This window comes from Esox lucius, chromosome 10 (genome assembly GCF_011004845.1).
Source record: "Esox lucius isolate fEsoLuc1 chromosome 10, fEsoLuc1.pri, whole genome shotgun sequence".
Taxonomy (NCBI): Eukaryota; Metazoa; Chordata; class Actinopteri; order Esociformes; family Esocidae; genus Esox; species Esox lucius.
Genome location: NC_047578.1, coordinates 6,720,304 through 6,748,254, shown reverse-complemented (window position 1 = coordinate 6,748,254; position 27,951 = coordinate 6,720,304). Strand labels below are relative to the sequence as shown.

The window sequence follows — 27,951 nt, the reverse complement described above, 5'->3', positions numbered from 1 at the left end:
GACCCAAAGCAGAGCACCAACGGACCCGGAATGCCAATGGGTTCTCAAACCTAATTGGGCTCGGAATACCAATGGGCTGGCAGTGTTTCCCCTGGAAATGTTTCAGAAACAGAGGTCCTGGGGTGTGGGCGAAAGCACGAGGTTGGCCATTCGCATTTACCTTACTGGAAGCCAATATCAGAAGGTATTCATCTGCAAATACATTTAAAAAAAATACATTTGAATAATATTTATGGAGAGGTGACAGTGAATATGGAAGACCCTGGGCTGAGAATCCCCATGTACAGAACCCAGCCATTTGGGTCGGAGTCCATACAGCTGATTTTGGACAGGAATATTAAAATAAAAATCACTGGTAATTTTGTTCCAATGAAAGCTCTCTCGCTCTCTCTCTGATTCCTGTCTCCTGTTTTACTGACAAAAGATGTAAAAATGCATAAAAAGTTTCAATCTATAAGTACATAAAAAGAGGGCCTTATTAAAGACTGTGACGGACAGAATTTTTTTAAAGGACTAAGTGGACATAACAAACAGGAATCGTTAATTTGAACTACAAATCTTTATGAAACAGCTCACCTAGGAAACGTGAGACTTCAGAGTGTTGAACCAGGGTCACAGAGAGTATGACCAATCAGGTTTCTTCTCTGAATGTTCAGAGAGCATGACTCCCTCCTCTATAGCTGTTGCTAGGAGATAAACTGTTGCACAGTTTATTTCTGACACTTAAAAAAATTAATAATGTAGATGGCAAGGTCACCTCTACCATGGATACTGATATCCAGTGCCTTCATGATAGTCAACTTCCACAAGACCGAACAACGATTATAAATATAGAGTTCATACAATTTTGAAGAAACTGGAAACCCAAGGACATGATATTTTAGCTAACCCAAATAAATGCATGTCATCCCCTCAACAGGAATTAATCTAGTACATCGAGTGTCTAGGAAAAAGATCTGCAAAGACGTGAAATATTATTCTAGTGAGCAACAGAACCCTAATCTATTAACAGAACACTACCCTATTATCAGAAATCTAACCTGTTAACAGAACCCTCACCTACAGTATTAACAGAAACCTAACCTATTCACAATAATCTAACCAAATAACAGCAACCTAACCAAATAACAGCAACCTAACCAAATAACAGCAACCTAACCAAATAACAGCAACCTAAACTAATATAAGACTCAATCCTGAAGGACTTACTCTAACAGTTCATAGTTTGATTTCTTGTCCAGGGCATTTCCTCGCATCTCCCGGAAGAATCTCCTATAGAGGGGAAAATAATAATGATTATAAAAGGAGCAAGCCACCACTTAGAAATTAATGAAAATCTTGACCCTACATTGATAAATATGAACTTACCTGATTTCAAGGCATCCCAACTTGAGCGCAATGTCTTGCTCGACTTGGTCAGCTATTTCAACCATGTAGTCATTTTTCACCTGTAAGACAGATGATTTACATGTTTTAGAGTCTAAGTTATAAACTGGATGGCTTGAACCCTCTTTGGATTCTGATTGGCAGAAAGCATTGGTGTACGATTCACTAACTGCTACTTTGGATAAGAGCCAGCTAAGTAACGTAAACATCATGATTGTGAGTCCTGATACAAAAGAAATATGAACAAAGCACTTAATGTAATAATGAAGCTGGTTATTTCTAACATCAATAAGGCACCTTGGGAGTTTGTGGTACATGGCCAAGGGCTGTATTAAGGCATTGCCTTGTTCATAAGAACATCCCCAGCTTTGGTATCATTTGAGTAATATACACCACACCTCCAAAGCCTTATTTATCAAGCATACTATGTGCATATAGTAATGGAACATATGTACCACTTTGTTGACAATCTCTTTCTGGGGGGGTAGTGGGCTGGGGTGGGGTGGGGCAGAGAGGCATTAAATCTTATCACCCATCAAATCAGGCTATTATAACCTGGCTTGTCTGATAAAGACTGGGTTGATGCAGAGGCCAGATATACAGACAGTGAGAGAGCCTTGTCACAGATTATCTCCCGACCCTGAATAACGGACGCCAGCTGTTCCACAGGCCACAACTGAACATCCATCAATCTGAGCGCCATGTCTGTGCCCCAACCGACCCCCCGTGAAAGTCATCCAAACCCTCGGCTGGCATACAGAGCAAACGCCAGGGTACCAAAGACACAAGTCAGACCCCGTGTTTCCCACGGATGTCATAATGGCTTCTGTCTGGATGGGAGGGATGTGCCAGCTCACTGACCCAGTTCACCTGTCGACTGCTCCTGCTCTGCCATTAGACATATCACGCTCGAATAGCCCCCCCCGATACCTCCTCCTCCTGCGCCCAGACCCTGAGGCACACATTGAAGGCTTGGTCTCCTCAGACACACACAACCACATGTATGCAGGCACCCATGAATGGCCATGAATCTGTCAGAAGTAACATCGCCCTGCCAGTGTCCATTTAGGAACGGTCACCCTTATTTTCGCCCCACCTGGTCACACAGAGAGGCAGATCTATTATGCCGATGAGCCCTGTTACTCTTTTACAGAGCAACTTACAGGAGCAATAAGGGTTCAAGTGCCTTGCTCAAGGGCACAACCTGGGGGCATCGTTATGCCTGGGATTCCAGGGCTTCAGACCCGGTCTCTGGATCCAGTATCAGAAATAGATTTGTTTTTGGTCTGAGGAGCTGCAGTAACCTCGTACGTAAACCTGCATGGAGATCATGGAGATGCCTTTTAGTTTTGGAGTGGATATTAACGCCGCTGCGACGAAAAAGCAACCAGAGTGTAAAGGTTGCATGCATTGTTTCATTCCGTTCCGTTTTTTTCTTCCCAGCATTTTCAAAGGACTATTACACGCTATGGAGGAAATGGGGTCTGTTTGGGGGTGTGTGTGTGTGTGTGTGTGTGTGTGTGTGTGTGTGTGTGTGTGTGTGTGTGTGTGTGTGTGTGTGTGTGCGCGTGTGTGTGTGCGCGTGTCCCACCTGCTGGTAGAAGTAGTTCAGAGTGGGTTTGTCTTCGGTGAAGTGGTGCAGGAATCCCTTGGGAAGATAGCGGATCCGCAGCTCATACCTGGGGAGAGGAGCAGAACAGTGTTGAGATCAAACACTCCAGTCAGGGAAAACGGGAAGGAACGGGGGGGGGATTTCCTGCTCCACTGGTGTTTTCCCACTGCAAGACACAAAGCAGCGCTGAGCTAATGCAACATAAACATTCAGAAGACAACGCCACTTCAACGCAGTCCTGTCCTTGTGTCACATGACCAGCTCCCTACCAGAGACTGGGGTCCAATCCCAGCATCCTCCCTCGGCATTTGCTACTGGAACCAGGTGTCATGGTCAGAGGAAACGGAATTAGACCATTTGACCACCCCAACCAGCGGTGGGTCTCACCTGGAAACATAAATGTGTAGGGAGAAGATAACCGTAGGAGTGAGATCTCTAACCCCACTGGGAGTTGAGAGGCCTACAGTGTGGAGACTCAAGGGCAGGCATTAGGCAGACCGTATGACGAAAACACAATGTGCAAGAGGAATAAAACACAGCCCACTGGTTTCCTGGGCTGAACACAGGACAAGGGCAGGAAATCCTCTTTAACAACATGTGTCTCGGTCTTCAAATTTCCCCCATCATCCATAGGGAAGCCATGTTGGTCTCTCAACACTTCTCTTTTACTCTTCAGTCAAACCATGTCAGTCTCTCTTGCACAACCGATTTCCAAATACCACTACACTATTCCCGCGCCTCATCGTTACCACGACAACGGTTCAGCGGTGTAGCGCACACAGACAGGCTAGGCGTGATCAGACATAAGTAAGCCTGCGTTTATTATAACCATTTTAAAAGTATTTCCGACAGTCAGAAAATCCCCATACTATAATTTATGTACATGCAGTTCACTTTTATCACTAAGCTGTTCTAATACAGAAGGTATCACTGCAGAAACAAAACAAAATGTTTAAAAAAAAATATTTCAGTGAAACGGTGAAAGCTTCTGTATATTAGGGAACGCGGGTGGGAGCCCCAGTCCTAAACGACAGACTCCCCCCAAGCGGCCCTGGTCAAAGGCAGTGCACAATATAAGGAATTTAGCGCATAGACTGTGATTACAGGAAGGCTGGGGACGAGGTGGGAAAGTGAGGGAATCACAGCGGTCCTGACCGGCTTCTCTCTGAGCAGTGTGGAAGTCATTACTGAGAAATGTTCTCCTTCAGGGCTGACGGCTGTCAACGGCCATGTTGAAAAATGACTTTAGGGCCATCAGCGTTGACCCCCATCCCCTGAGAGACAATTACCAATGTGACAATGCACGCACGCACACACGCACGCGCACACACACACACACACGACTATAAGGACTTAACACAAAACCCAGTTATTGCTCCGCGCCAAAACGAACCGCCACAGAGACATCATTAAGTCCAGAGGGCAACCTGGTCACATCGTCACGACAACACCTTCAGACAAGTCCACAACAGTCAGTCGTGTGTCATCCACACAGGCGTAGACCCGCAATGGGTTGACCCCAGGTCAACGCCTGAAAGTGACATCACCCTCCGGACACGCCCTGACGGCTTCCTTGGCTAACAGCACTCAGGAACACACCAACAGTGGGCAACATCCAGTTGTGTCCCATCAGAGGAGCTGAACACGGCCGTGTCAGGCTGGTGTCCACAGTAAACGGATGCAACGAGCCCTCGGACACCACTTCTAAGCAGCGAGGTGACTTCTCAGGGGCCTACTCACAGGCAGGGCCATGTAATGTGAGCAGAGCACTGACGGAGGGGCTGATGGAGAAGAGAGCGAGAATGACAGGGCGCTCCTGGGATGTGATATCCCATCGCCACAGTATGCTTCAGTCAGAATGAGACGGGAAGCCAGAGATTCACGGTTGGACAGGTGTGTGTCATGGTTATTAGATACCCAGTTTTACCAGGGACATGAAGACGGTGAAGACAAGGACACCCACTGTGTCAAATGACGTACTTCAGTGCGCCAATTAGGACAGAGCCTGACCTCAGGCTTCACCGACCTTTATTGTCAACGCTTCGGTCCTCATGCTGGCAGACAGAGAGCAGACCAGAGAAAGGCAAGAACAAGTTGAGAAGCTATACTTTAACATCAAAGGCAGTTGATTGTTTAATTGGTTATTGGTTATATAGTTAACAGCCAGTACCTGGGTTTTTACCTAAAGTTGGTCCTTTAGATGCTTAAAGTGTCCTATCCCGAACCACCCCAGAGAAGGAAGAAGGCCTTAAAGGTTTTTATTGCTTAACACCAAAGCCATAATGAATTGATTAGAGCATCTTATATGTGATGGTTAAATCAAGGTCACAGATAGTTTTGTTTTGAAGTAATGGAGAATTGGTGATTATCTTGAAAGGGGCCAATCTTCAAGCAGGTATGAATCTCATCATCTCACGAGGCTGCATCACCGCGCTTTCCACTGTGAAGTGCATAAAGGGGGCACCAAAAAACACGCAGTCTGTGGAGGCAATTAACACACAGACGCAAACACCCACACAAACACAGTCTGTGGAAACAATTAACCCACACACGCAGCAATAGTCTGCAGAGGCAATTAACACACACACTCTAAAAGTTGATCTGGGAATCCGTAGATTTCACTCGCTTGTTAAAGTGCCATGACCTATCTCCATGACAACAAGGGCAGGCAGACGTGACGTTATCGTGACTGGTTTAAGTTGTCCATCACACAGGTGGGGACTGCCCGAGAGACAGGACGGACAGGCAGAGATGTATACAGGGACAAACGCAATGGTCGACGCCCACACACGGTCAGCTCACCTCCACTCCTCCTGGGGGCGGTTCTGCTCATATTTCTCCCTCACGTGGGACACGCCCATATCAGGGTGGAGCCAGTGCACCTCGCCGGACTGGGAGTGGCTGAGGCGCAGTCCAAAGCACGCCACGCATTTCACTTTGTGGATGTCCAGGATCTTCTGGATGATCCCCTGTAAAGAAAGAACACAGGACACTGGAGTTAGGTGACGAGTGGTCAGAGGTGCCAAGGCAGAGAAAGACCAAGCCTCCGAATAGGCCAAACACTCCAAAGGTTGATGGTCCAACCCATGTCACGGAGGCATGTGTGCAGGTTTTGGAGTATCTAGGTCAAATTAGGGTTCTGCAGTCTATTTCTCGTTAACATCATACAAGGGGTCTGAAATGACAGTTCTGTCAAATCATTCACTCAGCTTCACTGTACGGTATGTAATGCAAACATCAATGGTAGTATATCACTGGTGTTAAATGTAGTCTGTGAAATACAAACCGATGAATGGACATTCTGTTAACTAAGTTCCCCAAAACGACGTCGTATATCTTTGATATGAATATACGTTTTTAAACCTTAGAAATGTTTAGACCAGCTGAGGAACTCAAAGGGAGCTGCAGAGGAGGTCTGCACTGCATTCTCTTATATATTCCATGCGGAGGATGAAGATGGAAATAGACCCCGCCTTCCAGAAGACACTGCTGCTGATTGGGTTTCCCTGATCCGTTTCCATGTCTGTGTTTTGATGTGGCAGGTAAAATGGCTGCGCCTCCTACGTTAGCTCTTTTCAACTCACTGGAACGACGCTGAGGAGACGCGCAGCAGAACAACTTCGTGAACAAAACCTGGGATCCAAACTGTAAAACCCCTACAGAGAGGTGAGGACAAGAAAGGATCCTTCAACCGATATCATCTTATCGCCATGGCAGCAGCCTGCCAGCCTAGGGACAGTCTGTCTGAAAGGATTACGGTGTGTGTGGGGGTGTGTGTCAGCCTCGGCAAAGAGTGGCCAGGGAGGGTACTGACCAACCCCTCTACCTCCACTGATCAGCTACACAGGAGCAGGCAGACACTCAGAATGCCACCCTGTAACATCCCAACCTCCATGTCCCTGTCTGCCGGAGCCTCCCACCGTCTGTCCAGCTGGAAGTCAAAACCCCCAGTCCTGTCACGGAAGGCTGGAGATGCACCCGGGACTCACATGCACCATATGGCCAGCAGGCACTGAGTGGTCCTGGCCTTGAATGACCGGGTGAGGGTCATAAGTGTGCATACCACCACACGCCACAGATCTGACCCGCCCACATTGATTTTATTTATTGAGTGGTGACAAATAAATGCCATATTTTTATTTAGCGGTTTATAGTGCTCGAGCAGCTGATCACTCGGCCAGCGAGTGGGCTGCTAGGCTACAGCAAGTCTGTTACCGCGGTTTCCTGAAGACCACTTAAATCCCCAAACCTTCCATTAAAATGATTGAATAGGGGCCTTCGTTGGCTTCTTGGGCTGGCGGTTTGGTTCTGGGTGGGAAGAGTCCCCTAGGTACAGATCCAGGATTAGTTTCTTATGCCCCAAACTTAACCTTTAGAATCAGTGTGGGGAAAAATCCTATCTGAGCAAGATCAGCGTCTAGTGGGAGACTTCACACCACATCAGTTGCTTGTGTCTGGGCTGAAGAGGCCAGGAAGGCAGTTAGTTGCCATCATGCAAGCCACATTACAACAACGAAGCTTTAACGGTCAAGACACTAACGAGACTGAGACCAACAAGGTAGAGTAGTCCCTGTTCATCCACAACCCTGTCTACATGGACTTCCCAGGATGCATCAGAGAGAGTGAGCGAGAGCGAGCGAGAGTGAGCGAGAGCGAGCGAGAGCGAGCGAGAGCGAGCGAGAGTGAGCGAGAGCGAGCGAGAGGGTGAGAGAGCGAGAGGGTGAGTAATAGCAAAAGTGTCTCCTCAATTAAGAAGAAAATGATTTGCATACACATTAATATTGACAATAGACATTTTAAGTCTGTTTCCAGACGCAGCCAATTGCCTACTCAGACAGAAGTAATGGCCAAATGCGGCAAACAGAACCATATTGCTACAGCCCGGCTGGTGATTGATTTGACATCGCCGTCGCAACTGACTGAATACAAATGTACTCAATTTCAATGAGGCCTGAAAAGAACCACCAGAAAACAGAGACAGACCGAACGGGGCAATGACTCATTCAGCGTGGCTACTGAAACAAACGCAGGGAAGGATAACACTACGACTTGAAGCTCAGTCAGTCATGATTGTGGGTTGCCCCGGGTATGACATCACATTACTATTCACTCCTATGATTGCTTTGGTAAGCGCAATATGGCTTGGCCTCAATATGGCATCTCAGGCATTCCCGATACTATGCCAATACACCACAGCTAAACGCTGTGTCCATGCACTCCTCGATGTGTCGTGCCTACGAACAGCTCTCAGCCTTGGTATAATGGCCCTGTACCACACCCTCTCATGCCTTATTTCTAAAACATACCGTACCAAGGCCCCGGGGAGTCCAAACCCTACCAGACAAGCATCATGACACCACCCAAACATCACAGGACTGCGTAGGATTCAAAGCAGTGAACAGGCCTGGTTACCGTGTCTGGTAGTTAATGGTAGGGCACCGTGTTTGTCTTTGGTAAGAAATGTACAAGATTACACAGCCTCACTATTACACAAACCTCTTAAAACGTCAAACGTCATCTGAATTGCTGGTCTGATCCGGAAGCACAGCGCACACTCCGCCTGGAATGTGTTGCCAAAATGTACCCTGAATATCCAAAGTGGGGCTTTTAGGGCTTGTGTGATGACAGGTTTAACCTAGAGCTTAGTACAGCCGACCTAGAAAGGACCGGATATAATTCATTAGGGACCAGACCGAAGACAAAATGGCCGCCACAGAGACTATGTCTTAAAGCCACAGCATGGAGGAGGAAGGTGGGTAATGGAGACAGAATCCGACAGGCACTCCCATAGATTTGAGAAAATAAGTCCCGGAAAGGAGGCCACATCCACGCGGCAACAGTGGCATCCATGACGATGTCTCAGATAATCTCAGCCAAACCGGATGATGGACAATTCTTCACTACCCTAGACCATGGATTAAGGCCCTGCATCGAGATATGACACGCGTGTCATTTGTAATGGAAATAGAGAGGCACAATGTGCAGGCAAATGTTTTAATCCAAATGCGCTCTGACTGTTCAGGCACGCCATTTAGATCCAGGCAGAATGAAGACGAATAGGTTCCTGGCAGGGGGTTATTTGTAGAGATGCTATTAAATGACACGTTCCATATGTAATTGAATGGTGTTACTATAGATACTGTTTCAGCAGAATACCTGTGAAGGGATGAGACTAACTGTCTGGGTTCCAAATCACATCTTATCAGCAATGTAGCACACTACTTTTGACCTGAGAACACAGGGAACAGGCTGCTGTTTAGGAAACAGGCTTTGGGATTCCGGCTAACCAGGCTGGCAGAGTGCTACTGCTGCAGTAAGACGTCTGTGGAATCCGATGAGGGTTCCTTAGGGAGCCACTCAGGAGACAGGAACATAGTGTTTATTCTGGGACGGAACAGGAAGCGAATGTGGATCCGATACACATCACACGATCCCATCAAGCCCGACAAATCAATACAGCCTCCTGCTGACGGCACCGTCCCGTGCCCCAAGGCTGTATTCCAAATGGCTCTCCTTTCCCTTCATTAAGTGCAGTACTTTGGACTAGGCCCCATAGGGAATAGTAAAGCATTCGCTACAATGAGTTTCTTTTTCCAGGAAATGCCATATCTGTTTGACGTTGTTGTGCATCAGGAATCATTTCCGTCATAGATGTGAGGCCACAGGGACCCTGCGGGGGGCACTCTCCTCTGACTCATTAATAAGGCGTTTTCACAAACAGAACTGATGCTCACTGGATCATTTTTATCCATTTCTAGTGGTCAGCTGTTTCTGAGACGCTGGAACCGCCACATCTGGCACCAACAACAACACCGCGGCCAGTCCCTTAGACCACACAGTGACTCCATTCAAAATGTCTGGACAAACAACAGCTAAACCTCTCGAACCATGTCCCCGTTCTTTACATTGCGTTGCAGCCACAAAATGTGCTGTTTAGCTATGAGTTAATGAACAGGTGCGCCTTCTAAATGGCCGTTGAGTGTACCTGGGGCCTTGGTAGTGTCTTCATGAATCATTGAACAGTTATGAACCTGAATCCAGAGAGAGTCCAGAGAGAAACTTCAATGAAGAGGCCAGTGACGGAGCAACACTGATCACGCCCTCGGCGGCTCTCAGTCAGTTTTAGTTGGATTGCAAATCGGATGCTTAAAGCTTAACCACAAAACAGTCACAGTACACTATTCCAATCGGAAAAGCAAACAGGGATGGCACCCTGAACAGGCAGAAACATAAAGCTATTGACTAACCAGCAATTGTACTGCCGCATCATTGCTCTGATGTGCAACACCAATCGATATGCTTTGTTCTGCGGCACGCCGACCTGGAACAGCCAAACGGCGGCACGTTCGTGGTCAATTATTCACATTCCTTCAGGGTAGGAGAGAAATCGGTCCGTTCCTGCGAGAGCCTCAGGTAGACGGCGTGTCACCTGTTCAGCTCTGTGTGTATGACGGGGAGTCGCACACTGATTGGCTCCTGCACATGGTCTGAATTATTCCGCAGGTGTACCGTTTCCTGCATCACTTCACTCTGCAGATGCGTCTGTCAAAGTTATTTGTGGCAACATCAAAATAAAAGGTTCTTGTTCAAGGCATCAGATATTGAACTGCCTTTGCAATGGGATTACCAGTAACGAAAGTTTCAAAGCCCATCACACATTTCGAGAGCACCGTTTTTCAGGCCTTTCTAAACCCATCTGATAATGGTACCAATTAGAAAATCTGCAGACCCTAAACTCAAATACAGCCCTTGAATCCGGTCCCCACCCATTTTCCTGTCAACCGTCTAATCACCGACTTCGACTTGGAACACCAGGTTAGTGAAATTAACGATTAGGTAGAACAGAAAACTAATCAGGCTTTAAGATTTTGAATACCCCATGTCTAATAAGGCTCTGTCCTGGAGGTAATCGAGTAGACACTCCAGACTCGTTGTGCAGAAGAAACGAACGCCCTTGGGCACAGTGTTTGGCCAGACCATAAAGGGTGGTCAGGCAAGTTGCATGGTCCTAATGGTTAAGGTAAGATTGGGTGTGTGACCATTCAGTCCAGTTGGGTCATTCTTACCCTGACATCAGTAGCGTCCCCGTGGCGGATGTTGCTGGCCCATGTGCTGTGTTCACTGTTGCTCTCGAAGTGATGGAAGACCTTCAGGACCCTGTCAGGGGCCCCAGGAGCCCGCTCAGTGCCTGTGCCCGCGCTGAGTCGCGACTTGGCCCCCCCAGCAAGGGCGTGGTTGAGGTTGGGGTCCAGGTAAGCTGTTGCCATGCCTTTGCTGTGCGCTAGGTGTCTGTCATATTCTGTTTGTGGAGAGAGAGAACAGAAAAATACCACAGAATTATATTTATTGCTTTACCTTAGTGGGGAAAATCTAAATGGTCACAAATCCACCCATTGGACTTTAAGGCGTAGTTGGCTTTAACGATCGGCTTCATTCATGTTAATTCTATGAAAACAACACTGGGAGAGAACAGAGTAGAACCATCACAAACCTTCCATGAAACAAAGCACGAGAAGGAGACGTTCAAGGAGAACTGTGATTAAAACAACTTAACATGTTGTTAACCTGTCGTTAACCTTGATTATGACAACAGTATCTTGAAAACCTTGATAATGTGGAATTATAAACCAAATGTGTTTGAGCGTTCACGCAAAATCCTCACACGCAAAATCACAAATAAACCACAGAGAGCCGTGAAGCATTTAGCAGCAAGGCGAAGGTGTGAAGTGTTCTCATACATATTGCTCCATGTAGCACGAAGGTGGGGATATGATGCAATGCATCAGGCTGGCCTCAAACTAACGCACGTGGGGAAACAGGAAATAACCCTAGAAGCTGCTTGACACAACAGCCCTCACTATAATCAGTGGTGCCACTGGAAGTGTGAATGCATCTTGACTCATCATATCGTACAGACAGCAAATCAGACATGACGGTGGTGTTAGTCAGTCACACATGCAGCCTCAATGCGGGCTAGCTGCGTAGGAGCTGCTGAGGGAATATACTCCGAGCATTCAGCTTATGTCGACAGCGCTGTGACTATTGGGCTAGAAAAGCTCCAAATACAAAACAAAGCTTCAAATACACTGCTTTTTACGTCATATCCCCTTTGGTCAACAGAAATGCACTACATAGATAATAGGACGCCCTTTGGGATGTACAGAGTGTGTGATGACGTTAACGGAATACAGCCAACATTTAATGGCCTAACATGGATTTGGCCAGGCATGAACTGCCACAGACCGGGGTTAACATGTGACAGTTAAAGACTGGTCTGGAGAATTAAAAGGAGCTAACAACAACAACAACACTGTAATGGATACAGACCTTGGCAATAGTTTATTGGAGTTCAAAAGAAATACCAGTTACAGACACAGATACCATGTTCTAAAATGAAGAAAGGGCCACCATAACTAGAACAATAACCAATTCAATCCGTTCCATCTAACAATGTACAGTCAAAGTAATGCAGCAAACACAAACCCACTGTAAAGGTAAGACTGGCACCTGGGAATCTCTTGCCTTTGCAATACTTATTTCTCGCTTTCTTCCAATACCTGTCCAATCGCTACCTCCAATCAGGAAGGGCCAGCAGGCACTTCCTGATTGGAAGGGGTTTGGAGAAAGACATCTGTGCGCTCGCGTGCTTGCACGCACGCAAGCAGAGTTGACAGCAACCCACACAGAGTCAACATTGCAACTCAGAGTTTGCAATTCGCGAACGCTGAAGGCCCTTTTCCCCTCTACCGCAGCAGAAAACCACAGGCACGCCGAATGAAACACACACAGGCACCACCGTCCAGGCTTTTCTACGGCGATGTTGCATAACATCCTGGTTAACCCAACTGTCCACACAGCTCAGAGCGACCTCGCCGGGTCAATCATTTGAAGACTCCCAGGGGTTGCCTGACACAATCATTCATGTCACCGCCTTGCCTAACTCAAGGCATTTGAGGAATAAACGTTGGGGCATCATAAGACCATGAATAAGTAGCGAGCAGTCCGATTGGATCTCTGGTGTAGGGCATGGCCGTGAGCATGCCGACAGAGAGGGCTGAGACAATCACAGAGCTGAGCCAAATCAGTGGGCTGAGCCAAATCAGTGGGCTGAGCCAAATCAGTGGGCTGAGCCAAATCAGTGGGCTGAGCCAAATCAGTGGGCTGAGCCAAATCAGTGGGCTTTCCCAGCTTTCCAGACATACCTAATGTTACAGTAGGGAGGTAAACCCATAGAGATCCTGTTGAACATTGTTCTAAACCACTCCTAATTCGATAGCTAGCCATGTATTGCATGTTAACGGGATCCTTACACAAGTGTATCCACTTTCTCAACCCAGATTTTAAATGGAGATATTTGAATATTATTAGAAATAATTGTGTTTTACAGATGAATAACCTAATCCAGTTTTATTAGGTTACATCTCAGAGTGATGGAGGGGTGGAGAAAGAAATGAAAAGTTAAAGATTGAGGCGGACAGACAGGGAGGCAGACAGACAGGGAGGCAGACAGACAGGGAGGCAGACAGACAGGGAGGCAGACAGACAGGGAGGCAGACAGACAGGGAGGCAGACAGACAGGGAGGCAGACAGACAGGGAGGGAGGCAGACAGGGAGGGAGGCAGACAGGGAGGGAGGCAGACAGGGAGGGAGGCAGACAGGCGGACCGACAGACAGGCAGGGAGGCAGACAGGCGGACCGACAGACAGGCAGACAGGCAGGGAGGCGGACCGACAGACAGGCAGGGAGGCGGACCGGCAGACAGGCAGGGAGGCGGACCGGCAGACAGGCAGGGAGGCGGACCGGCAGACAGGCAGGGAGGCGGACCGGCAGACAGGCAGGGAGGCGGACCGGCAGACAGGCAGGGAGGCGGACCGGCAGACAGGCAGGGAGGCAGACAGGCGGACCGACAGACAGGCAGGGAGGCAGACAGGCGGACCGACAGACAGGCAGACAGGCAGGGAGGCGGACCGACAGACAGGCAGGGAGGCGGACCGGCAGACAGGCAGGGAGGCGGACCGGCAGACAGGCAGGGAGGCGGACCGGCGGACAGGCAGGGAGGCGGACCGGCGGACAGGCAGGGAGGCGGACCGGCGGACAGGCAGGGAGGCGGACCGGCAGACAGGCAGGGAGGCGGACCGGCAGACAGGCAGGGAGGCGGACCGGCGGACAGGCGGACCGGCGGACAGGCGGACCGGCGGACAGGCGGACCGGCGGACAGGCGGACCGGCGGACCGGCGGACCGGCGGACCGGCGGACAGGCGGACCGGCGGACAGGCGGACCGGCAGACAGGCGGACCGGCAGACAGGCGGACCGGCAGGGAGGCGGACCGACAGACAGGCAGGGAGGCGGACCGACAGACAGGCAGGGAGGCGGACCGACAGACAGGCAGGGAGGCGGACCGACAGACAGGCAGGGAGGCGGACCGACAGACAGGCAGGGAGGCGGACCGACAGACAGGCAGGGAGGCGGACCGACAGACAGGCAGGGAGGCGGACCGACAGACAGGCAGGGAGGCGGACCGACAGATAGGCAGGGACTTACTGTAAGAGCCCAAGCCACAAAGTGTTAACACTTAATCGCGTGTGTCTATTTTTATCTCTGAAGACACGCAGTACGAAAGATCAATAGCAGGAAACAGGACAATGAGCTCTGCATGAAATCTCTAAATCACATCAACGTTAGAGAGGGAGGAGAGAAATTTGCCTAAATATTATGACGGCCAAAGTCAAAGAGAAGTTTGTGTGGGAACAGAAGTGGGAGAGATCAGGCCATTCACTGCAGGGGATCCAGACTGCCTCCCAACTGACAACACATTCCCTATTGAAGTGCACACTACTTCGTACCAGAAATCTGCGGTTCTGTAGTGCACTAAATAGGGACTAGGGTGCCATTTGTGACAGATACCCAACTTCTGAGAGGAGATTTCATCCAGTCTTCTACAGACAGGACGGAAACTGGGGAATAAAGCCGGACATGATTAACCCTGCAGGTTATTTTATCTATGGAAGCTTCTTCACAACAGATCCATAAAGGTGGAGACTAGTTTCCTGTGCTCCACAGTGCATCCAGTTGCATGTCAGGGCCACTAGGTAGCATTGCATGTTTCATTTTTCATCTCCTGCAGGCAAAAGCTCAAATTAAATTGTAACAAACTCTCAAGGATTTCAACACACACTTTGGACAATATAAGCATACACACAGAACAGGTCTGATCTAGGCTGAGGCCTGATCGGTCGGTCTAATCCAGTCCAAAGTATGTTTTATTGTAAAGCCACAGGGTCAAGAATATTATTTAATGCAATGGAGCCAGTCCCACACCCCTGCAGTATAGTCCCAGACACCCGCAGTGGGTCCTAGCGGTGCAGTATTCTACTATGGGCATAAGGCGGTGCAGTATTCTACTATGGGCATAAGGCGGTGCAGTATTCTACTATGGGCATAAGGCGGTGCAGTATTCTACTATGGGCATAAGGCGGTGCAGTATTCTACTATGGGCATAAGGCGGTGCTGTATTCTACTATGGGCATAAGGCGGTGCAGTATTCTACTATGGGCATAAGGCGGTGCAGTATTCTACTATGGGCATAAGGCGGTGCAGTATTCTACTATGGGCATAAGGCGGTGCAGTATTCTACTATGGGCATAAAGCGGTGCAGTATTCTACTATGGGCATAAGGCGGTGCAGTATTCTACTATGGGCAGACGGCGGTGCAGTATTCTAGTAGACTTTGTGTACAGTGCTGCAGAGGCCATTGTGGGGCTTCCTCTCTGTTCTCATGCCCAGCCAACTGAACCGAACGGGGCTTACTGATGAAGAGGCATGCTTTGTTCTGCAGAGCTGCGAGTTCAAGGGTCAACGGTTTACCCTGTACACCCACAGAGCCAGAGCAAGAGAGAGAGAGGGCGCGAGAGCGAGAGGTTGGATGCCCTTTAATTAACTGCCCTATTCAGAGCAGCCCAGCAGTTTGAAACCATGCTAGTCAGAGCAGTTTACATAACCACACTCCGGCATGTCTGTATGTCCTCTATGAAGGGGGGGGGGGGGTGTTGACAGGGTATTTCGGCTGAGTTTTTAGAGGAAGACAAATTTGATCTTTTCCCCACGAATCAGATGGTCTCTTTGGCCAATAACTTCCCTGCCTGTGTAAACACATCCTCAGCTGGTCTGCTTCCACACGTCTTGGCCTTAATGTCTGGATGCTACATAGACTCTTCAATGTGTTGGGCCTGGTCACACAACAACCACTGCACCATGGTTGATTGGCTTTCCAATCAACAGGCAGGATCAGACCCTCTAGCTGGGCTTATCCTTTCAGCTAGCGGGGCCGGGGTCACTGTGACTGGGGGTACTGGGGAGGTTTTCAGTACCTCTCATCTCCGCGTTAGGTGTCCTGAGAGGCGTAGAGAATACCCTGAAGGGCTGGAACTGCAGCAGCTTCACAGCCTTCACTGGAGCACATCTTCTAGCCAGTGGCATTAGCTACACCCCGCCCCCAACAGGGAAACAACTGGCCCAAAGCTTTAGCTGTATAAGACACAGACAACTCTAGCTTTCTCAAATCCACATGTGACCGGGCAGCCATTAGCAGGGAAGAAGAGAGACCGGTCTATTCTATACCACACCACAACATGGCTGAGAAAAAGAGAGATACCAGTCTATTCTATACCACACCACAACATGGCTGAGAAAAAGAGAGATACCCGTCTATTCTATACCACACCACAACATGGCTGAGAAAAAGAGATACCAGTCTATTCTATACCACACCACAACATGGCTGAGAAAAAGAGAGATACCAGTCTATTCTTTACCACACCACAACATGGCTGAGATACCCGTCTATTCTTTACCACACCACAACATGGCTGAGAAAAAGAGAGATACCAGTCTATTCTATACCACACCACAACATGGCTGAGAAAAAGAGAGATACCAGTCTATTCTATACCACACCACAACATGGCTGAGAAAAAGAGAGATACCAGTCTATTCTATACCACACCACAACATGGCTGAGAAAAAGAGAGATACCCGTCTATTCTTTACCACACCACAACATGGCTGAGAAAAAGAGAGATACCCGTCTATTCTATACCACACCACAACATGGCTGAGATAGAGAGATACCCGTCTATTCTATACCACACCACAACATGGCTGAGAAAAAGAGAGATACCAGTCTATTCTATACCACACCACAACATGGCTGAGAAAAAGAGAGATACCAGTCTATTCTATACCACACCACAACATGGCTGAGAAAAAGAGAGATACCAGTCTATTCTATACCACACCACAACACGGCTGAGACAGAGAGATACCCGTCTATTCTATACCACACCACAACATGGCTGAGATAGAGAGATACCCGTCTATTCTATACCACACCACAACATGGCTGGAAAAGTCTTCCAGGTCTAATGACAGACACCCTGCGTGCATTTACGTGCTGTGCTTTCCACAAGGACAGAGAAAACCCCTCCAAAGTGGGAGTCCGGCTAGAAGTGGAACTGGGATTGTCTGCTGTCGGTCCTTCATTATCAGCAGCTGCTCGAGCAGACTAATCAGGTCAGCTGTGGGCGACGCATCAAAGGGGGCTGGTCCTGACATATCCACACACACACACACACACACACACACACAGCTTGAGTGTTTTACGATAACATCCCTATCATCTGTCACTGTTGGGTTTCTAAAGGTTACGTGCGAAAAGGCCATTTCACTGGCAGGCCTGGTGCCCTTTAAAACGGCAGAGCTTGCAGCGTTGCACGGGAAGATAAGCAACAAGCGTTCAAGCAAAACAAGACGGGGGGGTGATAAATCGGGGGTTAACACCATGTACGGAGAATGGAGGAGAAAATAGAGGAGTAACAACTGTCGTGAAGAGAGGGAGGAACGAGGTGGGATAGGGGAGAAACAATGAAGAAGAGAGTGAAGGAAGAATGAGGAGGAGTCGGTAACCATGGCAGTACCTGGCGCCCAGCACATGGGGAAGAGGCTGCACCCAGGACTGGTCTCCATCTGGCCAGGTCTTCCTGCTCTCCCACTCCCCGGCCCGGTGACCGGCCAACACCCAGAGTTCTCACAGAACCGCATAAAGGCCAGGGTTTTCACCCCCCCCCCGCCCCACCGCCGTCAGGTCCGCAGGGCACGTCTAATCAACAGCACACCCCGTCAGCTCCACCCAGGGCCAAGCCCCAACCACACAGACCCAGTTCACACCACCACCCGAGCCCTCGTCCGGAGCCAGCACCCGGCTCTGTGAGCGGCGGTGGAAGGAACTCTGTGAGAAACACACATTCCAGAGCGAGAGGCTGGCCCAGTTCTCAGTCCCGAAACACAAAGGCCCTATCAACCGCGTATTGTCGAGAGGTCTTCCATCCGCTGCTATGTCATCATACGGGTTCCTTGGTCAGTGTGTCTCTTTGTAGAAGTCCACAGAAGCCCGGTCTTTTCTGCTGCCCGTACGACTGGCTGGGCTTGCTAAGCTTCTGGTTGTGAACCGTCCCTCGGAGTACAACTCCCACCCTCAGCCTAGATGACTGGCCGTGTGATGACCAACACCCTCCGCTGCGCAGGAAGAAGTCCAAAACTACAGGAGAAACTCTGCCGAGCAAAACTGTCCTGTGCGGGGTGCGTGCGCGCGCGGAGAGAGCGAGACCGAGCGGCAGAGAGTCCACAGGCTAACAATGGAACGAAGAGAGGGACAGCGTGGCTATGGAGAGACGGTGAAAGTGATTGTTTCAGACTGAATGGGAGGAAGACAAAAAAAAAAAGATAACCAGCCTGTGTTCTGCGCTGCCCCAGTCAGAGAAGTGTGCGCAAGGAGAGGGGCGAGTCCAGAGAAGAAGAGGAGGGGCCAAGAGGTTAGTAAAGGTCAGCTCATTAATATGCTAATCTGGGTTCTATTCAGAGGCACTCCAGCCCACTGCTCGGCTGTTTACCCCACACCCACTCACAGCTAGGCAGGCTGCAAATCAACACTGACCATGACACACACCAGAGCAGATCCTGAGAGTGTATGCGTGTATGTGTGTGTGTGTGTGTGTGTGTGTGTGTATGCAGTGTGTGTCATTTTAGTGTGTGTGTGTGTGTGTGTGTGCCAAGATGCCCATTCCCAAGCACCTGGCAACAGCCCACGCCCTTCACCCCTCTTTCCTACTCCGTTTTCCCACCGCGTCTTCTTGGCAGTGCGTTGAGGTCGGAGGACAGTCAGATTTTTTTTTGGGGGGGCGGGGGGGTGCATTGCGTTTTTCTCTGCTTCCAAACAAAAAAAACTGCTATTACACAGAAAGAAAATATGAAACGTTTACAAGCATCTAGTTCAGTCAAATACGTGGACACAAAGGGCTTTTGTTTGCTTCGGGGTAAGGGTAGTACTGATTGTGTGGGCGTTGTTTTTGTTTGTTGTGTGTGCGTGCGTGCGTGCGTGCATGCGCGTGTGTGTGTGTGTGTGTGTGTGTGTAAAGGAGATCTGGCAGCATAAAGCCAAGCATGGATTCATCACCAGGGGATTTCTCCCTCTCTTGCTATACAACTGCCAATTCACTGAAATATGCAGAGACAGAAACACAGAGAGGTGTAGGTGGGGAGACATACAGAGAGTGCAGAGGGACAGGGAGAAAGAGAAATCAAGGAAGAGAAGGCAATATACTTTATTTATATGAGAGAGGGGAGATGTGTTAGGAAAGGGGGAGAGAAAGAGAGAGAGAGAGAGAGAGAGAGAGAGAGAGAGAGAGAGAGAGAGAGAGAGAGAGGGAGAAAAGCATCCATCTGAAGAATGAACCCCTGGCAGTTCCAGATAAGAGCGAAGCATTAAGGGCTAACGTTTCTGATGATCTGAACCCGCTGGCAATCTGCGCCGAGGAAATACCACCATGATTGCATTTTCAAAGTCTTAAACCTCAGTGTAGTTAATTAGAGTGAGACGGCCCACAAGGGGCGTCTGAGATGTGGAATACCTGACACTGGGTCAGTGGTTCAAATGGCATCCTATTCACTACACAGCACACTTTGTCCAGACCCTGGTACAGAGTAGTACATAGAGAATAGGCAGTCATTAATGACACACACCGGGACTTTGAACTCCAGAAAGCTAGTCAGACACTTTGGTCACACAATCCCTGAGAATGATACCAAGCATCTGGCCTTGCCTTGGTCTGTATAACCAGTTGCCGTACACTGTAATCAGTGGTAATCAAGTTGACTATGGGTGACACAGCAGCGTCATGCAGTGTTAGAGGCTTCAGCTGGGTTTAATGTCAACGCGCACGTGGTAACACAGTTTGGCTGGATTCACGGAGGAGGACAGAGGATCCTGCTGCTAGCTCAATCACTGGCCGCTCCATCTGACCACAGAGGAAGAGGAGACGCAGGAGGAGGGAGAGAGAGCAGGAGAAAGGGAAGAGAGGTGAAAGAGAAGGAGATGTGCCAAAAGGCCGGAGAAGACAAAGGGGGATGGGGAGGAGAGAGAGGGGAGAAGCAAGAGGGAGGAGTAGAGGAGTAGAGGAAGACAGTCTGGCAGCAGCATCTAAAATGGTTATTCATGCAGACATGCAGCTTTAACTCCCAAATGACACCCTATTTCTTTTACAGTGGACTACTGTTGACCAGGGTACCATTTGGGACAAGTGGACGAGGGGGGGGGCAGCCCCAGAACGAGCCCTGTCAGACAAAGGAGGCTGTGGCCCCCATGGGAAGGGAGAGGTGCTCTTCCCATTCAGCTATTCAGAGACTCCCATCACATCCGGCCCACTGTTTCCAAACACAAAGCCTCTTAACGGTCAGGTCGTCCAGCTCCCCCAGCCCAGAAGCTAAACACACAACAGACAGGGAGCAGTGGCTGAGCTGTAGGCCTATGCACACAGACACACACGGCCATATGGCGCAGTGGGGCATGCAGTCATCAGCTGAAGGAATAGTCTGCAGGCCCTGCTTCTGGTAGATAAGACATCTTGGGGGCCACGTTACAAAGTCAACACTAATGACGTATTATAACACAAATGCGGACAGAGACGCTCACGAGAGAAAGAGAGAGAGAGCGAGAGAGAGCATAAAGTGTTGTATTAAAACACTTTTCGTTTCAGTGTTCAGCCGTCCTAACCCAAACCACTGCGTACATGTCCTAGCACAAGGGCTGCAGATGATGGAAACTCAGGCTCTCAGAGGGTCCAGTCACTCAGACAACCGGACTCATTCATCTGCATCGTTGCCAAACTTCACTACCCTCTTGTCAGCAAAGATTAAAATAAACAGGGATGTTTAAGATGATCTCCAGACATTGTGCTAGAAGGTTTTTTTATGGTTATTTCCCGCAATTCTACATGTTTCATTCGTTAAGTGAAACCTTCAGGAGCTGTATAATCAAAGTATGTATGTATGTATAGAAATGGTACCCAAAGCCTTCTGGGTCAGGATCCAGCCAAGGTTCTGCATGTCAACTACTTTAAGTCATTTACTTTAGTTAAGACACACACGTTATTTAATTTACAGAAACAACCTGTATACAATAAAAAATGTAAATGTGTACATAGTATAAAAGTTCAATGCAAATTAAAATACAGCAGCATTAATATGAAATTGGCCATTTCTTTCAGCCTGGTACAGATCTTGTCCAACAGCATTGTGTCACTACAATCTATCATTTACTCACTGAGTGAGTTTCACTTGTAATGTACTGACACCATGTATTTAACACTTTTGGAAACAGTCAAAAGGACAGAGTCATTGAAAAAGAACATTATTGTATTTAATTTTACATAGTTGGAAAAAATGCCTCTCTAAACCCCCTTAAGACTTACCCAACATGAAATCTAAATTTATTTAATTAGATGTTTTTGCCACTGACAAAATGGTCCACGCAATCTGTGAATTGTTCTAAATGAATTACAAAAAAGAAACAGAAAATAATTGATTTGGACATGATGCATGAGAAATGCAAATCGGGACGTTTGGACTTGGATGAGATATGCATTCTAAAATGGTAGCATTTGGAAACAGTGCCAGGGAAACCAAACTAAAGCATGTCCTTGTCTATAGACTGCCTGTTTGGTAAGTGTCCAGTGAGCCATTTTGTAATTTGGGGTGCACTATTCCTTTGATATTGTAACTCTATGACAGCTCAAGTTTTCCACGAAGGAAAACGGCTCAACGTTTCTCTCCTTTATAGAAAGACCCATAAGCACTTTGTGACAACGGCTGATGTAAAAAGGGCTTTATGGAAATAAAGTTGATTGATTGAATCCAGGACAGATCACAGATCATCCACTCGGCAGCTGTTCGTTGGCTTTTAGAAGAGCCTGTGCATCTTACCCTTTATTCGCCGTTAACCTTTTCACAATCGTCCTTTTCACCATTACTGCCATCATCTCTTAGGTCAAACAGTCTGCTGTCACTTTAATGGACAGTGTGTGTGTGTCAAGGTCAGAGACTTGGATGTAGTATTACTCAGCACCCACTCATACGCAGTCATGGGGCTTTCAGCATCAGTAAACACGTTATCAAACCTACTCTCCATGGATTAGGGAATACGGTCGCGGTTTACACGGCAACGCTATGGAGACCAAAGTCAATAGAATGTTACAACATCCATTTAAGAATTCCTAATGTTTAAAACCTTGACAGACAGGGCGGCTTTGTTGAGTTAAGCACGGTCTTTATTCCAGGCAGCGTGTGTAATGTGTTGTTTGCATGTGAATAATCTATAATAACAATCAATCATTTGAAGTTTGAATCTATTGGTGTGACGACATGGGGCGCAAGTCTGTACATACACGCGTACGTAGCACACAATTAGCAAAATGTATGTTAAAAAAATTAACTTTCCAAGGGGTGTATGTAGTTTTCAGATGATTATGTATTTCTAGGTAGTCAAATAAATAGTGTGTCATACATTATCGCACCACAGGATGTTTTAGATCCATGTCTTTGTTTCATGTAGGCTGACACCACGCCAGCATTCTGATAAATGTGTAAATATCTATAAGAATAGGATAATTGTATTCATATTTGATAAATATGAGCAAATACTTTTTTTCTACAGTTAACTGAAGCAAATGTTGACCAATGTCACCTTACGGGACGAATGGGAGGTGAAATGGGACGAATGGGAGGTGAAATGGGACGAATGGGAGGTGAAATGTCACCTTACGGGACGAATGGGAGGTGAAATGGGACGAATGGGAGGTGAAATGGGACGAATGGGAGGTGAAATGGGACGAATGGGAGGTGAAATGGGACGAATGGGAGGTGAAATGGGATGAATGGGAGGTGAAATGGGATGAATGGGAGGTGAAATGTCACCTTACGCATTGGGAGGTGAAATGCAAAAAGCAGTAATATCACATGTCACTAGGTTTTGTGGGAATAATGACGCATCTAATACATGAGTGCAGAGGAATCAGGTTGTACATTAAAGACTGGAACATAACTTGCTGCTTCTAGCTACTCAGGATTATACTGTTTTAGTGTAATGACTCAATATTTTGGGGAAAGACTGACTAAAGTAAGGGTGCAAATGTAAACAAACTATCCAGAGGCATTATATTGAAATGAAGTAATAGCATGGAGCTAGGCTGTTTTAGGTGGCGAAATACCTAATGTAAGTGACGTCATGTCATTAGACAAGTGAACGGGCTGCTTTTATCCTCTCCCCAACTGTTTTTCATACTAGAGCTAGATATGCAGGTGTCATTTGGTTTGCGAGCAGAGAAATGGGAATCATTCACACTAGCTACGATGTTCGGCATTTCATGACTTTCTGCTTATCGTCAATCAAGGAGGCCACCGAGGTTCGAGAGCCAAGGAACGGGGACCAGGGTGGGGCAGAAACGCGCATTGGGAGACGTGCTGGGTAGCGTTGGGAAAGCAACTGACCTTCGAGAAGGTCAATCTACAGAACCCTCGTTAGGTTTTTAACTGATCTCCCTCTGGTTAGTTTATGTGCTTAGGGAGCCTTTTCATGGTCTTTGATTATGATTGCGGGGTCCCCGGCTGTATTTTGATCATGATTGCGGGGTCCCCGGCTGTATTTTGATCATGATTGCGGGGTCCCCGGCTGTATTTTGATCATGATTGAGGGGTCCCCGGCTGTATTTTGATCATGATTGAGGGGTCCCCGGCTGTATTTTGATCATGATTGAGGGGTCCCCGGCTGTATTTTGATCATGATTGAGGGGTCCCCAGCTGTATTTTGATCAGGATTGAGGGGTCCCCAGCTGTATTTTGATCAGGATTGAGGGGTCCCCAGCTGTATTTTGATCAGGATTGAGGGGTCCCCAGCTGTATTTTGATCAGGATTGAGGGGTCCCCAGCTGTATTTTGATCAGGATTGAGGGGTCCCCAGCTATATTTTGATCATGATTGCAGGGTTCCCAGCTATATTTTGATCATGATTGAGGGGTCCCCAGCTGTATTTTGATCATGATTGAGGGGTCCCCAGCTGTATTTTGATCATGATCGCAGGGTTCCCAGCTGTATTTTGATCATGATTGGGTGGTTGGGTGGTATGAGGACTGTGTGTGCAGTCAAACAGTTGAATTTGGGCCTTGGCGAATGCATTCAGATTTCTGATTAAGTGATTCAGATGGCCAGGGAGGTAAAATGGATAATTTGCATTTGGGCCATGATGTACTGTTCATTGTCAGGGTCAAGATAGACAAACCTTGATTTGTTACTCACTGCAGTGTCTATTATTTCTCCAAAAACCACATTGCTCTGAAATGATCACAAATGCCTCACTCTACGTCCACCCCAAACGTTCTATATGAAGCACGAAAATGTGAATAACACCGCATCAATTCGGTAACGCCTCAGAACTTATGAGTAGAGAGTCCATTGTTCCGTAGGTGGCATCTGACCACACTGTCATTAAGACACTGTCGGTTCCGCTTTGAGATCAGACAGGGAGAGGTCCGAGCCAATGCCCCAAACCCAGTAACCCTGCAGAACGCAACCCATGTAAACCAACACAGATTAAAAAGTAGAACAGAGACGATCAATTATTTACTTTAATTTGGTCATTTACATAACGGTGCCACTACATTGTTTGAACTCCTAATTAGAATTCCCCCAGTGCCGACCGCCGTTTATCAGCCATGCTGAAGAGGGCTCCAGCAATTAACACACACAGCAGTGCAGTGACCGCCATCTTTAGTCGCGCCACCAGAAGGCGGGGGACGTGGCGAGATGGAGCGTGCGTCCCTAACGGGTACTCCAGGTCCCCATCGCCGTAGGTCCCCGGTCAGGAACAGCACACTACATTGGGAACAGGGCGGCATTTGGGATGCTGATCAACACAACCACAGTCGCGTTTTTGGGAAGTCGTTTTATCTTCCAAGAGTTTCTGCGGTGGTCACAATGGAAGTGGCAACTAGACAAACAGAAGACACAGCCCCGGGATGTTGTTGGGACTCGACCCGTTAGTCCGACTTTCATCATATGTGCCGCGGTAAATATCAATATGGCAAAACGTCTTCCGGATGCTGACGTTCACGGAGAGAGGATATGAAGCGAGAGACACTGGTTGGGGATAAACAGTTCAGAACGGAGTGAACCAGAAACAATATCGCTCGTGTTGTTCATCCATTTTTGTTGTCCATTGGTTTGGTGTGAATAATGGAACACATGACAGGTGTTTGCATGGCAATCCTGTGCTATTTGCAGTGAGGTGGGTGGAAAATGTATCCAGATACATTAAACATAAACATCTATGCAGATGTGAATAATGTGTCGAAGCCATGAAGAAACGAATCACCATTTACCTCAACGGGCCCGATTACATCCAGCCACATAATTGGCTGAAATGGTCCAACCAAAACTAGATATTAGAATTGTTTATTAGTCCACAGTCAATACAGTCCCCAAGCCCTCTCTGTACACCCTGAAAACAAAAACACAAAAACATCTGAGCCACCTGTGCCTTTGGCAGCACCCGGACTCAAAGTCTCTCATCCACTTGAATTAAAACTTCATTAGGAGGGCAACAAAAACAACGGAAAATATCCCATGATGACGCACTCATTCAAACTAATGCTATTCAGAGACTGCAGAGACCAGCAGAAAAGCCCATTGCTAACCATAGCTATATGGCTGTGTGCTAGTTAGTATGAACTGTTAAATAGTGTGTGCGCGCAAGTTAGATGGTAAATACTGCAGGGCAAGCGATGACTCATCAGCTCTGTCCAATGTATTGGCCCCTCAAACTGGCTACTGTCGGGTCTAATGAATTACTCAAGCATGCCTGTGCATCCACAAACACAAAATTAATGCACACGCCTGTGTGTGTGTCTGTATAGAAGATTAAGGTGTGAGAAGCACGCACACGCACGCACGCACACGCACCTATGTGATCTAAGGCTTTTTTAATGCTCTGACCCCTACAGACAACCTTGGTGGAATGAGTGGCAGTTTGACACTGTCGAGTGTAGCAGGCGACTCTGTCCTTCTTATGAGCTGATGTCAGTCTGCCAAGCAGAAGACACACTAAAGGAGCATCACAAACAGAAAGAAAAAGGGGATATTTGTCAGTTTTGACAAGGTGGTCCAAGCGAGACATGTTACGCATTTAACCCAATTGGATTGGAGAGGTTGGGCGGGGCTACCATAAGCAGGCACACAGGGAGCAAATAGAGCTAGCCACCCTGCTCAACTTGCCGGCTTTGGGACTCGATCTCAAAACCTTTGCGTTACTGGTCAGATGCTCTAATCGCTGGGTCACCTGCCATCTGTAGTCTGCAGAGCCCCAGTGTGATGGAACCTGCCTTCAAGGACCAACTGAACAGAATATAAAGAGGAACCTTCAAAGCATGAAATCTCTCGCACTCCACAGCATGGTGACGTAACTTGCCGAAGGCCACTCACCTGTGTAGTAGGAAATTCTTGAAATATCTGCAAGAGAAAGACAAGATTTAGGTCAGCTGGTTTGTGTCCATATTTCACTTTTGTTCAACAGTGACACAGCAACGTGTGTGTGTGTGTGTGGGGGGGGGGGGGGGGGGGGGGGTGTTACAATCACTGATAATCTTAGAGGGCAGCTTATCCCTGCCGCTCCATGCCAACCCTGTTTCTGATCCCAGAGCGCCCCCTGCCTGCGTGGGGGCATATGGCGCCTAGGTCCTAAATTACAGGGACGGGAACAATTATTCCAATATGGGAGGTCAATTAAGATTATTTATTACATAACATGGCATTTAAATTAAAGAAATCAGGACGATTTTATTATGACGTTGCCCCATCCTGCGTGTCTGTTGTTGACGTCGTCGGCCAATCTAAAGTGCCCCTGTGGGGGGACCAGTCAGGAAGGCACAATACGTTCTCTTAGCAAACGCGTGACAGTTCACTGATTCAAGGGAATATGGAAACCATTCACAGAATTGAAAGTAGCAGGAGAAAATAACTTTTAGGCTGCTAGTTAGGCTCTTGAATCTGAGGATGTTAGGGAAGTGCCGACAACGGTAAGTTAGGCAAAAGGCTGGCTTGCTGAGCTAACTGGCTTCTCCAGACCTCTCCATTCAAGAAAGGACGCGTTATGAGCAGATAAATAACGGCCTCTAGTTCTGTGGCGAAATCCGGCACGGCTAACACTGCCTCGGTTTCTCTCCATCTGTGCTCTCGCTCGTCTCCCACACAAACGGCCAACGAGCCAACGTTATGTATGAGTACGACGCCCACTCCTCTGGGCTATATGTAGCCCTAGCGGTGAAGTTTCTAAAAGCATGCATTTCAAATATCCAAAGGCTATTAAAACGATAACATTTTCTATTAGAATAAACTAATGTCCCGTGCACGTTTGTTACTAAACACGGCCCTCGTCACGTGCACAACCTCTAACCAATAGGGGCCCACCGAAGCCAGGGCCAGGACAGAAAGGGGGCCCCCTTAGGATGTCACCCACAAAACCCTTTAGTGTCACAGTAGAACGCATGGCGACATGGTGGAGGAAACCGGCTGACTC

The 27,951-nt window shown here is 48.0% G+C and overlaps 1 protein-coding gene across 20 annotated transcripts in view; it reads right to left on the bottom strand.

The window, feature by feature from the left end:
- ptk2aa (protein tyrosine kinase 2aa) overlaps nucleotides 1-27,951 on the bottom strand; it is an 89,570-nt gene that overhangs the window by 36,593 nt on the left and 25,026 nt on the right. For 7 of the 20 annotated variants that reach the window (XM_029122884.2, XM_029122882.2, XM_029122885.2 and 4 more), the window contains exons 1-6: nucleotides 17,972-18,780; nucleotides 11,065-11,297; nucleotides 5,801-5,967; nucleotides 2,978-3,065; nucleotides 1,369-1,448; nucleotides 1,210-1,272 (exon numbers count right to left, since the gene is read on the bottom strand). In XM_029122884.2, coding sequence (XP_028978717.2) covers nucleotides 1,210-1,272; nucleotides 1,369-1,448; nucleotides 2,978-3,065; nucleotides 5,801-5,967; nucleotides 11,065-11,297; nucleotides 17,972-18,095 — 755 coding nt within the window. In that variant the 5' untranslated portion in view covers nucleotides 18,096-18,780. Of the gene's footprint in view, nucleotides 1-1,209; nucleotides 1,273-1,368; nucleotides 1,449-2,977; nucleotides 3,066-5,800; nucleotides 5,968-11,064; nucleotides 11,298-17,971; nucleotides 18,783-26,858; nucleotides 26,886-27,951 lie in introns of those variants that run through there. The other 13 variants (XM_029122900.2, XM_029122897.2, XM_029122896.2 and 10 more) reach the window with 5 other exon arrangements.